At 24.5% G+C, this 14,542-nt stretch overlaps 3 protein-coding genes and 1 long non-coding RNA gene across 6 annotated transcripts; 3 read left to right on the forward strand and 1 right to left on the reverse strand.

The window, feature by feature from the left end:
* The first annotated feature begins 794 nt into the window (after positions 1–794).
* Mrjp5 (major royal jelly protein 5) lies at positions 795–7,876 on the forward strand. 2 transcript variants are annotated; one of them, NM_001011599.1, is given in 9 exon segments: positions 888–939; positions 1,008–1,243; positions 1,395–1,558; positions 1,641–1,796; positions 1,799–1,804; positions 1,806–1,853; positions 2,435–2,718; positions 3,122–3,254; positions 3,787–4,637. In NM_001011599.1, coding segments are annotated over 8 exon segments (1,785 nt in total). In that variant the 5' UTR covers positions 888–939; positions 1,008–1,011; the 3' UTR covers positions 4,549–4,637.
* On the reverse strand, positions 6,616–10,962 carry LOC113219122. Its single transcript, XR_003305760.1, has 5 exons — positions 10,538–10,962; positions 8,802–8,971; positions 8,011–8,195; positions 7,532–7,719; positions 6,616–7,033 (listed from the first exon to the last, which is right to left on the reverse strand). It is a non-coding gene; the product is annotated as an uncharacterized LOC113219122 (long non-coding RNA).
* LOC102654393 (major royal jelly protein 2-like) lies at positions 6,952–7,601 on the forward strand. The gene is made up of 2 exons (XM_006558946.3): positions 6,952–7,145; positions 7,516–7,601. Exons 1-2 carry the CDS (start codon positions 6,973–6,975, stop codon positions 7,544–7,546), a joined length of 204 nt encoding a protein of 67 aa, XP_006559009.2. The 5' UTR covers positions 6,952–6,972; the 3' UTR covers positions 7,547–7,601.
* Mrjp2 (major royal jelly protein 2) lies at positions 10,570–13,893 on the forward strand. 2 transcript variants are annotated; one of them, XM_026443530.1, is made up of 7 exons: positions 10,570–10,656; positions 10,735–10,961; positions 11,098–11,261; positions 11,352–11,564; positions 12,121–12,404; positions 12,563–12,695; positions 13,403–13,893. In XM_026443530.1, the coding sequence occupies exons 2-7, from the start codon at positions 10,739–10,741 to the stop codon at positions 13,742–13,744; spliced, it is 1,359 nt and encodes a 452-aa protein (XP_026299315.1). In that variant the 5' UTR covers positions 10,570–10,656; positions 10,735–10,738; the 3' UTR covers positions 13,745–13,893.
* Positions 13,894–14,542: the final 649 nt, after the last annotated feature.

Genomic DNA, 14,542 nt, shown 5'->3' on the forward strand with positions numbered 1-14,542 from the left:
AGAGAATATTATTATTAACCATAAATATTCTTTAGTCTTTCTTTATATATGTATATATCTACATTATATATTTGTTAACAATTTAATCATCAAAAATTAAACTTCATTTAAATTTTTCAATTTAAGATGTATAAATTTTTCTAAGATCATGTATAAAAATTCATACATTGAGGTTTAACACGTTTTTATCGCCATTTATAAAAAAATATTTTATATAGTTAATTTTACACGATATGATAAAAAATTATATAAAAAAAATTAGAAATGTTAATTAATTTTGACGAATAAGTTTTGTGAAAATTGTGATTACAATTATAAGCGATGATGTATAATCGTAAAGAATGTTTTTTCAAATTTTAGATATAAACACATAATGATAAAATACATTAGTTATCATCTAAATTAATCTACAAAAAAAACCATCCAATATTTATATATATTTATATTCCATTTCTTATAAACTATATATCTATTTAAATTGCGTTAATTTTTAAATAAATTAAATAAACATTATTTTAATGTTATATTTTTCAATATAATTTCTATTTTTGAAAAATTATTTTTCACTGGCATTTGTTTCAGAAGCAATTATCTCGATTAATAGTTCTCTAGAATTATGCATGCAACAGAGACACAAAAAAAGAAAAACATCTATGTGACAGAACAGACAAATGAAATCATGTAAAGTTTTTACTTAAATTACTTCTTTAGGAAATATAAATTACAACCTGTCAAATTCTAATCCTTTAAAAAATATTCCCAACAAAATAAACAATAAATTTGAAAATTTAAAATTACAATTTACTTTACCTCTGTGAAGTACACGTCATTATCGCCTATATATTGACCGACCATTAGTCAAAATTCAACAAATTCTGTAGTTCATATACACTGCGTTCTCTTGAAACTGTCGTTTGCAAAATATTTGCAGCATCCAAGGTAAGTGTTCCATATGTAATATTTATAAGCAATTTTTTATTCGGCTGACAAAACAAAATATGTTGTAGAACAATGACAACTTGGTTGTTGCTGGTCGTGTGCCTTGGCATAGCTTGTCAAGGTATCACAAGCGTCACTGTTCGAGAAAATTCTCCGAGAAAGTTGGCAAATTCGATGAACGTGATTCACGAATGGAAATATCTCGATTATGATTTCGGTAGCGACGAAAGGAGGCAAGCTGCGATTCAATCTGGCGAATATGACCATACGAAAAATTATCCCTTCGATGTCGATCAATGGCGTGGTAAAATATTCGTATTTTAATTAATATTGTATTTTGCTTCTCGAATCACTTAATATTCCATTCACTTAATATTCAATTTCGTTACTTGAATTTCTCAATTTTTAAATTGTTAGAATATATTCCACATTTTATTTCACGTTACTTGTTCAAGGTATGACTTTTGTAACCGTACCAAGATACAAAGGTGTACCTTCTTCTTTGAACGTGATATCTAAGAAAATTGGCAACGGTGGACGACTTCTACAACCGTATCCTGATTGGTCGTGGGCGAACTATAAAGATTGCTCTGGAATAGTGAGCGCTTACAAAATTGCGGTAATTGAAACGCTTTTTCTACGATTATCTTCAGAATTTTTATTTTAAAAGAAGAAAAATTCATTTGTTGTTTGATGTTTAGATCGACAAGTTCGACAGATTGTGGATTCTGGACTCAGGTATTATCAATAATACTCAACCCATGTGTTCACCAAAATTGCATGTCTTTGATCTCAATACCTCACAGCAGCTTAAGCAAGTTGTAATGCCGCATGATATTACCGTAAATGCCAGTACAGGAATGGGAGGACTCGTATCACTAGTTGTTCAAGCTATGGATCCTGTGAATACTATCGTGAGTTTAACCTATAAAAATAATCGTCTTCATTTTTTTGGAAATTTTTTATTTTTCTCTTATTTATTTGCTTATTTCCTATATATTGAAAATTAAATAATAATATTGTAATATAATACAATATTGAAAATAAAATTCATAACTTTTGAAATAGTTATGTATTTCTCTAATTTAAATAAAAAAAAATTGAGGTATACACTATTTCATTTTTATGTATAAAAAAAATGATTTTGTAGCTTTTTTTCCTTTAGCAGTAAAAATTATTACGTAATTTTCTTGTCAATCAATAATTTTTATAAGATTTTAGTAAAAACAAAAGTACTTCTGATGTATCTTGGATCATTATTTAAACATATTTAGATATTTATAATTTGATAATCATTTTGTTATTTAGTAGCATTTTATTCGAAAAAAATTATTTCTTGTCAATAATAATTTTTCTTTAAAAATTATGTGTCCTGGAAAAGATAACTTGCAAATTCATATTCAATTATTTACATTAAAATTAATAAGAAAAATCAAAAACAAATTAAAATCGATCGAACAATATTATTATTTATAATGCAATAATGATACAACAGGTGTATATGGCAGATGACAAAGGTGATGCTTTAATCGTCTACCAAAATTCTGACGATTCCTTCCATCGATTGACTTCCAACACTTTCGATTACGATCCCAAATATATCAAAATGATGGCCGCGGGAGAAAGTTTCACAGCGAAAGATGGAATTTTTGGAATGGCACTCAGCCCCATGACAAACAATCTTTATTACAGCCCTCTTTCTTCTCGCAGTTTGTATTATGTTAATACAAAACCATTCATGAAATCAGAATATGGAGCAAATAACGTACAATATCAAGGGTAAATATAAAAATAATTTTTAAAATTTTAAAAAATAGAATAATTTACATTTTTAAATATTGTGTTAATATATTCGTGAAATTTTTGTGGAAGATTGATTGTAAGAGGAATATTTTTCAACTCATGAATCATGATTAATATGATCAAATATTTCTAATTAAAAATTTTCAAATTGTTTTTTGTCGAATGTACAGTCATTGAGAAACACTGTTAAATGAAACAAGACAAAATTCCCTCTCTGTTATATAATGCAAATTTAAATTATTAATAACTTAAAAAATAAGCCTCATCCAATATTTTTATATTTTATATATTTTTTACCAAAATTAATATCAATACTTCATATGTATTCTTATTATATTTTGTATATTTTTTCTTAATTCTATATTTTTTTTAATTCTAGTGTCCAAGATATTTTCAACACTGAATCGATTGCTAAAATAATGTCGAAAAATGGCGTTCTCTTTTTCGGCCTCATGAATAATTCAGCTATTGGTTGTTGGAACGAGCATCAACCACTTCAGAGAGAAAATATGGTTAGTATTAGTAATTTTTTAATCTTTTTTCTTTTCTTGCACATTTCTTCCAGCCGAACTACTACTACTTACAGTCTTTTTTTTCAGACGAGAAAAAATACATGACGTTACATTGTCCCAATTATTATAAATTTGATAGAGACTCGATATTTGTCTTTGGCCATGTAATGTAGTAATCGTAATGGAAATAATGGAAATAATATAACGTCACGTGTTTTTTTCAATAAAGTTCTTAAATCGTTTTCGTTGTAAATATATGTTTATCTTAATTATCTTTTAATTAACTCATTGAGATGGCTTTTTATTGCGCAAAATTTTAGTTAAATTCATAAAAGTGATTGAATTTGACCGATTCGATAATTACATAAAAAATTAATCAATATAAACATTTTTAAAATTTCTATAAATATGAGAAAATTACAGATTCTTTGACAACATTCAATTAAATAATCGAATTTATGTTATTTACATTTTAGCGATAAATGTTTTTTAGAAGAAAATATAAATGTTTTTAATTATTTTAAAATTACAGGATATGGTCGCACAGAATGAAGAGACTCTTCAAACGGTCGTTGCTATGAAAATGATACATCTCCCACAATCCAACAAGATGAATAGGATGCATAGGATGAATAGAGTGAATAGAGTGAATAGAATGGATAGAATGGATAGAATAGATAGGATGGATAGGATGGATAGGATGGATACAATGGATACAATGGATAGAATGGATAGAATAGATAGGATAGATAGGATGGATAGAATAGATAGGATAGATAGGATGGATACAATGGATACAATGGATACAATGGATAGAACAGATAAGATGAGTAGCATGGATAGGATGGATAGAATGGATAGGGTGGATAGGATGGATACAATGGATAGAACAGATAAGATGAGTAGCATGGATAGGATGGATAGAATGGATAGGGTGGATACAATGGATACAATGGATAGAATGGATAGGATGGATAGGATGGATAGAATGGATAGAATGGATAGGATGGATACAATGGATAGAACAGATAAGATGAGTAGGATAGATAGAATAGATAGAATGGATAGGATGGATAGGACAAATAGAATGGATAGAATGAATAGGATGAATAGACAAATGAATGAATATATGATGGCTTTGAGTATGAAATTACAGAAATTTATAAATAATGATTATAATTTCAACGAAGTAAACTTCCGAATTTTGGGTGCAAATGTAAACGATTTAATAATGAATACTCGTTGTGCAAATTCTGACAATCAGAATAACAATCAAAATAAGCATAATAATTAAGATGATCGTTCTTTATATTAAAATCTGTTAATCAGTCTTTTCTCGATATAAACCAAATATTCTTTAAAATTTCTTTATATTATAAATGAATAAAATAAATATTTTTGCATGATATTTTTCATTTTTATTGCTTTACCATTAAAAATTATGATAATATAGAAATAAATGTGTATTTGCATTTGTAATGTGTATTAGTTGTATAGTTTAAATATTTCTTACTATTTAATATGAATGAATTAATGCAATGTAAAGTAACAGATTAAGAAATTAAATAAAATAATTTGAAAATAATAACTGATACAAGGATATAAAGTGTTAAAAAAAATGAATTTTACATTACATTTGTAATAAGCAATGTTACTTTTTCTAAATTTTATATCACGATTATTTAATAGTAGTTACTTCATTAGTTTCAATGTTTTTACAATATCTTTTATGAAAATTATCATTTTGAGCAAATATATTATTAATTAATTACATGAGGATTCATTGATTTCATATCTAAATTTATTCTTTCACAATTATCTAAGCATTAATATAATATAATAATAAAATTTCTGACAATTAATTATTTTTTCCTCAATTTCGTTTGTTTTATTAAGAGTTATCAATTACGTTTCTTATATTATCTAATAGAATAAAAATAAATTTTTATTCAATAAATGAAAATTTTTATGTTATATATATTTTATAATCCTTATCTATTATCAAGAAATAAATATTCTTATTAAAAGTTACAAAAATTAAGCATAGCATCATGATATGTGACATTCTTATGTTTATAATATAATATATTGGCAATAATATTGACAATAATAAGATATCATGTATTCTCTTGTTTCGAAATTTATTGCAAAGAAATTGAACTAGTGAATAAAATTGAATTGGTAGAAAATTAATTTTCACAATTATAAACAATTTTCTGTTTGAATTAATATTAAAAATTGTTGCATAGTTTTTCTATTTCATACTTCTTCATAAATAAAGTATTTCAATAAAAAATAAAAGTTATTTATAAGTTATGTATAATTAATTTTTTAACTTATTTCGTACAATTCTTTTTTCTTTACTGGATCAAATATAGAATTATCATTATATTTTTCGGATTTATAAATGATATAGTTGCTGGAATGAAAATCAACTATTGACAAGAGAGAATATCGTTATTAACTACAAATATTCTTTAGATTTCTCTTATATATATACAATATATATTCATTAACAATTTGATCAAAAATTAAATCTCAATTAAATTTTTCAATTTAAAAAATGTAAAATTTTCTAAGAAGACGCATAAAAATTGCATTGAGATTTAATTAACATGTTTTTATCGCTATTTATAAAGAAATATTTAAGTTAAATTAATTTTAACGAATATAAATAAGATTGTGAAAATTAACATTATAATTACAATTATAAGCAATGATAATACTATTGTATTAGTTAGTATCCAAATTATTTATTCATTTTTTAGTTTCATTAATTATTCGTTACTTTTTTTTTATTTGTTTCAAATAATCGAATTATTATATTTTACAAACATAAAAAATTATATTTTGACCAATCTTCACACGAAAATTAAATAAACATGCTTGTGTCTCATATAGTAGCAAATATTTTAAATTATTGAATAGATCACATCAGTAAATGTTTGATAAGAAAAAAATTAAATAAAATTAAAATAATCAGGAAATTGCAGAATTGGCATTAATAAGACTATTAAGGTTTTATTAATTTTCATATTTGTTTAATTATAAAAATGTGTTCTTTCAAATTTTTCAATTTTTAAATTCAGATGTAAACACACATAGATATTCTACATTGGTTGCATATAAACTACAAAGAAAACCATCAAATTCTTTATATGCCATCTCTTGTAGAATATATATATTATTCGCTTTTATATAAACAGAAAAGTGATTTCGTAGCTTTTTTTTTTTAGCAAAAAAATTTATCAAATAATATCAAATTGTTTTGCAAAACTAATTTACTAATTTTTGCAAGATTTTTTTAAAAATGAATATGTTTTCAACTATGTTTTCTTATTTGAATCATTAATTAATCATATTTAGATACTTATAATCATTTTTATTATTTTGATCAGGAGAATTAATTTTGAAAAACAACTGAATAACTGCTATTATAAAACCTGCGTATTCTGGAAAAAATGATCTCCAGAATCATATTCACTTTAAGATTTATAAAAAATCTTAAGAATTATCTATTAAGAATTACAAAATCAAGGAAAAATTAGAATATATCGAACAATATAATTAATTACAATATAAGTTATACCGTGATAATAATGATGCAATAGATGTATATAACAGACAACAGAGGTACCACTTTAATCGTCAAAATTTTGACGATTCTCTTCATCAATTGACTTCCAACACTTTTGATTACGATCCCAAATATATCAAAATGACGATCGAAGGAAAAAGTCTCACATTGGAAGATGGAGTTTTTGGAATGGCACTTAGTCCTGTGACGAACAATCTTTATTACAGTCCTCTCTCTTCTCATGGTTTGTATTATATTAACACGGAATCATTCATGAAATCACAATATGGAAAAAATAACGTGCAATATAGTGGGTAAATATAAAAATAATTTTTTAAATTTTATGAAATAATCCACTGTTAAATAACCTGTTAATTTGAAACAATTTTGAAAAATTAATTTTAGAACAATTTTTTCAATTTGTGGCCCATTATGGCCAATATAATTTTAAATAATTTTTAATTGAAAATATTGAAATTGTTTTTTATGTACAGTTCACATTCTTGGATGAAACAAAGTAGAGAATATAGAATTCTATCTTTATTATATTATCATCTAAATATAAATTTAAATTGCTAGTAGCTTTATAAATAAGTCTCAATTGATATTTTTATACATCATGATTAATGTTTTTTTTCCTCCACAACTGTGTTTCACAACTTGCACATTTTTTATTAATTTCAGAGTTGAAGACATATACCCAATTATCCGCTAAAGTGTCGAAGAATGGCGTCCTCTTCTTTGGTTTTGTAGATAATTCAACTGTTGGCTGCTTGAACGAGCATCAACCAATTCAAAGACAAAGTATCGTTAGTAATTGCGGATATTTTTTAATCTTCTTTTCTTCATATATTTTCTTTCAATCATTATTATTTAATGTTTTTTTTTCTATATAAGAAGAATACATGATGTTACTTATCCCAATTACTAAATAAAAAAGGAAATTATTTTAAAATTACAGGATATGGTCGCTCAAAATAAGAAGACACTTCAAATGATCATTAGTATGAAAATTTTAAAAGATTTGTAACAATGTGGCAAGATTAATAGGACTCAAAGCAATGAGTATATGTTGGTTTTAAGTAACAGAATACAGAAGATAGTAAACAATGATTTTAATTTCGACGAAGTAAACTTTCGAATTATGAGAGCAAATGTAAATAATTTAATAAAAAATACCCATTGTGCAGGTTCTGATATTCAGAATAACCGTCAATAACAGTCAAATTCATCATTCTTCAAGATCACAAAATCTGTTAATTAATCTTTCCTCGATATAAATCAAATATTTTTCAAAATTTTGTTGTATTATAAATAAATAAAGTAAATATCATTTTTGATATCTTTCATTTTTATTGCTTTACCTAAAAAAATTAGAATAATATAGAAATTAACGTATACTTATTTATATTAGTTTAAATATCTTTTACATTATATTTAATATGAATAAGTGAATGTGAAGTAACAAGTTAAAGAGTTAAACAAAACAGTTTGAAAGCAGTAATTGATAAAGGGACATAAAAGAAAAAAAGAATTTCATATTACGTTTTTCTATAATCAATATTACACTTGTTCCAAATTTTATATAACAATTATTTAGAATAGCATTATTCCATTGGTTTCCAATGTTATTACAATATGTATTCCAATATTTTTATAATATGTTTGTTAAGATTATCATTTTGAGCAAATATATTATTACATGAAGATACATTCTTTAATAATTAGCCAAACATATTCTGACAATTAATTATTTCTTCCTTGATTTAGCTTTATTAAGACAGAATAACATTTCATATGAGTAAAATAGAAATAAATTTTTATTCAATTTTCCTTTTATGTTATGTATTTTAATCTATCACCTATGAATCTTCTGTTAATAATATAACATTATAATGAGATATCATTTATTCTGTTGAAAATTATGTGTCGCAGAAGAATTGAGGAATTAAATATTAAATTGTTTATACCTTAATAAAATAAGCATTAACCAAATTTTATTTTGCTTTTGATCCTAAATCGATCCACAAATGTTTTAGATATTAGTATTATTTATATGTATGACAAGTTATTTATAGCAAATAAGATATATATTATGTTATAATTATTTATAACAATCTCGAGCATGTTCAATCCTAATCTGAAACATAACAAATTGAACGAAGAAAATTAAAAAAAAAAATGAAATTTGGAATTATGTAAAAACGACAGAACTCATAGAATTACAAGATGAAAACAACAATTTACGATATTAATAAATATGATGATAATTTTCACTTCAAAGATCAAAATACTTTACGAATTAAAAGGAGAATATCTTTATTAACAATAAATATGCTTCTTTTTATTTATTATATTTGCTATTATTAAAATATTATTTATAATAAAATATTATATTAGACATTTTATTTAAATAATCAACATTAACGTTAATTAACATTTAAATCATGAATTAAAAATTGTTTAATTTAAAAAATTTAAGTTAGTTTATTCTTTAAAGACATACATAAATTGATACGTTAAAAGTTTAATTAACACGTTTCTATCGGAATATCTTAAAAAATATATCTAAAAACAAATATTTCAGTTATATTAATTTGACATGATATGATAAAAATGTAAAAAAATATTAGAAATATTAATCAATTTTGTCAAATACAAATAAGTATCGTGAAAATTAATGTCATAAATATAGTTATAAGCGATAATAATATTAACGTCATCTGATATTTACTTAGCTATATTAACATATTTAATATATGTATAATTATAATTACTAATATAATTATTTATTTACTTATTTTGAATTTCTTTAATTATTACTTTACTTTTCCTTTTCTATTTTTCAAATCTATTTTTCAAATTGTTATTTTTTTCTACAAACATAAGAAAACATATTTTGAACAATCTTCACATGAAAATTAAGTACATATTCTTATATTATGTATATGGAACATGTTAAATTTTACATATTAAATTATCAACTATCAGCAAATGTTTGATAGGGAAGAAAAATAAAATTAAAATTATTATAAAATTATGAAATTTGAGAATGAATTGCAGAATATGGTTGCTAATAATAAGATTATTATTCATATTATTAATTTTACAGTCAAGATTTTCCAATTTTAATTCCGTATTTAACTCATCATATGTGAATATATATATATTGATTTTGAATAAAAAATATTACAAAATATTAAATTTAATCTTAATTAAATCTTCATAATATGAATCCTTGAATTTTAAATGTCAATATAAACATGTCACATTAACATAGCACATTCTTCAGTTCTATCAGATCAATTCGCAAAAGAAGTCAACAAATTTTATAATTCGTATTTCCATTATGTATTCTTTGTATATGTACTAACTTCGTTTAAATTTTTAAATAAATTCAATAAATAGATATTCAATAATTAATCTATTTTTAAAAAATTGCTCTTCATACTTTTTTTAGAACTAAATATTATCTCGATTAATAGTTTTTTAGAACTCTGAAACTAAATAAACACACAAAAAAATAGAGGTGTGACAAAGCTGGCAAATAAAATTCCGTAAAACTTTTAGTTAAGCTGGCACCTTTAGGGAATATAAATTATAACCTGTCACATTCTAATCCTTTAAAATTTATCTAGAACAAGATAAACGAAAATTTTGAAAATTCAAAAAAAAATAATTGACTTTATCTCTGTGAAGTACATACCATTACCACCTATATATTGACCAACCGTTAGTCAAAATTCAACAGTTCTTTTACAGTTCACTTACATTCTGCCATCCCTTGAAATTGTCACTCGTAAAATATCTGCAGTATCTAAGTAAGTGTTTCCATATATCTTGATTATAATATTTATTTGCAATCTTTCATTTATCTGACGAGAACAAAATATTTTATTTTAGAAAAATGACAAGGTGGTTGTTCATGGTGGCATGCCTCGGCATAGCTTGTCAAGGCGCCATTGTTCGAGAAAATTCTCCAAGAAACTTGGAAAAATCATTGAACGTAATTCACGAATGGAAGTATTTTGATTATGACTTCGGTAGCGAAGAAAGAAGACAAGCTGCGATTCAATCTGGCGAATATGACCATACGAAAAATTATCCCTTCGACGTCGATCAATGGCGTGGTAAAATTTTCTTATTTTAAATTATTAATCCATTCCAATCGTCGAAACACTTAATATTCAATAATTTTCGTCGCTCATATTTCTTCATTTTTGAATAATTAAAAGGATATTCCACGTTTTGTATTTCTTGTTTAAGATAAGACTTTTGTCACCATACTAAGATACGATGGTGTGCCTTCTACTTTGAACGTGATATCTGATAAAACTGGTAAGGGTGGACGACTTCTAAAACCATATCCTGATTGGTCGTTTGCAGAGTTTAAAGATTGCTCTAAAATTGTGAGCGCTTTCAAAATTGCGGTAATTGAACATTTTTTTCTACAATCATCTTCACATTTAATTTTCCTCTTCAAAAGGAAAAAGAAGATTCATTTATCGTATGTTATTTAGATTGACAAATTCGACAGATTGTGGGTTTTGGATTCAGGTCTTGTCAATAGAACTGTACCTGTATGTGCTCCAAAGTTGCACGTCTTTGATCTGAAAACCTCAAATCACCTTAAGCAAATCGAGATACCGCATGATATTGCCGTGAATGCCACCACAGGAAAGGGAGGGCTAGTGTCTCTGGCTGTTCAAGCTATAGATCTTGCAAATACTTTAGTGAGTTTAAATTACAATTAAAATTTTAAATTAGTGATTTAGATTATATAAATTAGTGAATTAGATTAAAAAATTGAAATTTACAATATTATACTATTTCTTTTATATAAAAACAAAATGATTTTATAACTTTTTCTGATATTTTAGCAAAAAAATTGATACACATTAGATTTCTTTGTGTTTCCATCATTAATTTTTATAAAATTTTTAAAATAAATGTATTTTTGATATTGTATTTTATATTTTATTTGAATCATTAATTAAACATATTTAAATATTTATAATTAATTTTATTATTATGATTATGATGGTGAGTTAATTTTAAAGAATAACTGAATGATTTCAGAAGCTATTCTAGAAAAAATGATCTCCAAAAATGCATTCAGTGCAAAATTTATAAGACATACATTTAATAAAAGTTATAAAATCAAGGAAAAGTTAAAATCTATCGAATAATATTATTAATTATAATATTAAAAATTATAATGATATAATGATATATTATAATATATAATAATATAATGATATAATGATATAATGATTAATAATATAACAGGTGTACATGGCAGACCATAAGGGTGATGCTTTAATCGTTTACCAAAATGCCGATGATTCCTTCCATCGATTGACTTCCAACACTTTCGACTACGATCCCAGATATGCCAAAATGACGATCGATGGAGAAAGTTTCACACTGAAAAATGGAATTTGTGGAATGGCTCTTAGTCCCGTGACGAACAATCTTTATTACAGTCCTCTCGCTTCTCACGGTTTGTATTATGTTAACACGGCACCATTTATGAAATCACAATTTGGAGAAAATAACGTCCAATACCAAGGGTAAATATAAAAATAATTTCTTAAATTTTATGAAATAGAATAATGTTGAATAATGTGTTAATACGTTCGTGAAATTTTTTTATAAAATTGATTCAAGAATAATAAAATCAACTTATCTATTCTTGCACAGCATTTTGCACATTCTTTATTAATTTCAGATCCGAAGATATTTTGAACACGCAATCATTGGCTAAAGCAGTATCGAAAAATGGCGTCCTCTTCGTCGGACTTGTGGGTAATTCAGCTGTTGGCTGCTGGAACGAGCATCAATCACTTCAGAGACAAAATTTAGTTAGTAATTTTTTATCGTTTCTTTTTTTCTTCACATTTTTTTGCCATTATATTTCTTTGGCTCATTTCTTCCTATCAGACACTATTATCACTATAATTAAACGTGAATTTTCACATGAAAAGTATACGTCCACTGCTAGATTTGACAGAAACAGGAATCACGTGACATGCAAACTTGCTTTGCTGTAAGGTCACGTGATACATCTGTGTAGCACTAGTAGTGGGGATAATGTGATGACATATTCTTTTCGTGCAAGAATTCGCGAAGTACGGTATATAGTAATAGATAATGCAAGATTAAATTTTTTTTTAAATTTCTGAATATATTTTTTTCTCTTATATATTAATTATTAATAATTTAATAATTTTCGTTTTTATTTTTTATTATTTTTTTTCTTTTTATAAAATCTGTTTATTTTAAAATTTTTTAAAATTATATTTAAGATCTTTTAATCGGACAATCGAAATATAATTTTGAGTTAAAATTATACAAACTTTTAGTTAATTTAGTAGATGTTTCAATTTGATCAAGTTGATAGTTGGATTAAAAATTATTTAATATAAACGCAGTTTTCTTTGTAAACATACGTGAAAAATTTATAGTACGTTGAAAACACTTAATTAAATAATCGAATTTATGTTTTCAAAGCAACAAATGTTTTATATGATGAAATATAAATAAAAATGAAACTATTTCGAAATTACAGGAAATGGTCGCCCAAAATGACAGAACACTTCAAATGATCGCAGGTATGAAAATTAAGGAAGAGCTTCCACATTTCGTAGGAAGCAACAAACCTGTAAAGGATGAATATATGTTAGTTTTAAGTAACAGAATGCAGAAAATAGTAAATGATGATTTTAATTTCGACGATGTAAACTTCCGAATTTTGGGTGCAAATGTAAAGGAATTAATAAGAAATACTCATTGCGTAAATAACAATCAGAATGATAACATTCAAAATACTAACAATCAGAATGATAACAATCAGAAGAATAACAAGAAGAATGCTAACAATCAAAAGAATAACAATCAGAATGATAATTAAGTTGGTCGTTTTTCAAAATTGCATTAAAATCAATTAATTATGATGTAAACTAAATATCTTTTGAAATATTTTCTCAATATAAACCAAATATTTTGTAAAAATCTTTTTAAATTATATTATAAATGAATAAAATATTGTTTTTTGCATAATACTTTTTAATTTTATTACCTTACTTTTAAAAATTATAATAATATAAAAATTAACATGTATTTATATTAATCGATATTTCTAATAAATATATTTAATATGAATGAGCGAATGAATGTAGTGTATTGTGAAGTGATAGATACAATAATAAGAAATAAATAAAACAATTTGAAGAAAATGATTTATAATGAAACATCGAGTGTGGAAAAAAAAATTGATTTAAAATAAAATTTTATTCGTAATTATTTATATAAAGATGCACAATTATTGATTTCATATCTAATTAAAAAACCTTCTTTGATAATCATTTCAACATTAATATAATTGATAATTCATAATTGATAATTATTGCCCGAGTAGAATAGAAAGAAAATATTCGAGTTCTCTTTTATATTATGTATTTTAACCTTTCATCACTAGTGATTGAGATTATATTCCCTATACGTCAATATTCCTTAATTAAAAAACCTAATTAATCTAATTAAAAAACCTTCTTTTACAATTATCTCAACATCAATGTATAATTCATAATTGATAATTATTGCCCGAATAGAATAGAAAGAAAATATTCGAATTCTCTTTTATATCATGTATTTTAACCTTTCATCACTAGTGATTGAGATTATATTCCCTATACGTCAATATTCCCTA

This window comes from Apis mellifera, linkage group LG11, assembly GCF_003254395.2.
Source record: "Apis mellifera strain DH4 linkage group LG11, Amel_HAv3.1, whole genome shotgun sequence".
NCBI lineage: Eukaryota > Metazoa > Arthropoda > Insecta > Hymenoptera > Apidae > Apis > Apis mellifera.

Excerpts from the sequence above, each read along its gene's own strand:
- Mrjp2 (XM_026443530.1), top strand. The coding sequence starts at position 10,739 with ATGACAAGGTGGTTGTTCATGGTGGCATGCCTCGGCATAGCTTGTCAA. Across the intron at positions 11,262-11,351 it reads TGAGCGCTTTCAAAATTGCG|ATTGACAAATTCGACAGATT; the intron begins GTAATTGAACAT and ends TATGTTATTTAG. Across the intron at positions 11,565-12,120 it reads TAGATCTTGCAAATACTTTA|GTGTACATGGCAGACCATAA; the intron begins GTGAGTTTAAAT and ends ATAATATAACAG.
- LOC102654393 (XM_006558946.3), top strand. The coding sequence starts at position 6,973 with ATGACGATCGAAGGAAAAAGTCTCACATTGGAAGATGGAGTTTTTGGA. Across the intron at positions 7,146-7,515 it reads AATAACGTGCAATATAGTGG|AGTTGAAGACATATACCCAA; the intron begins GTAAATATAAAA and ends TATTAATTTCAG.
- Mrjp5 (XM_026443531.1), top strand. The coding sequence starts at position 1,012 with ATGACAACTTGGTTGTTGCTGGTCGTGTGCCTTGGCATAGCTTGTCAA. Across the intron at positions 1,854-2,434 it reads TGGATCCTGTGAATACTATC|GTGTATATGGCAGATGACAA; the intron begins GTGAGTTTAACC and ends ATGATACAACAG. Across the intron at positions 3,255-7,792 it reads CACTTCAGAGAGAAAATATG|GATATGGTCGCTCAAAATAA; the intron begins GTTAGTATTAGT and ends TTAAAATTACAG.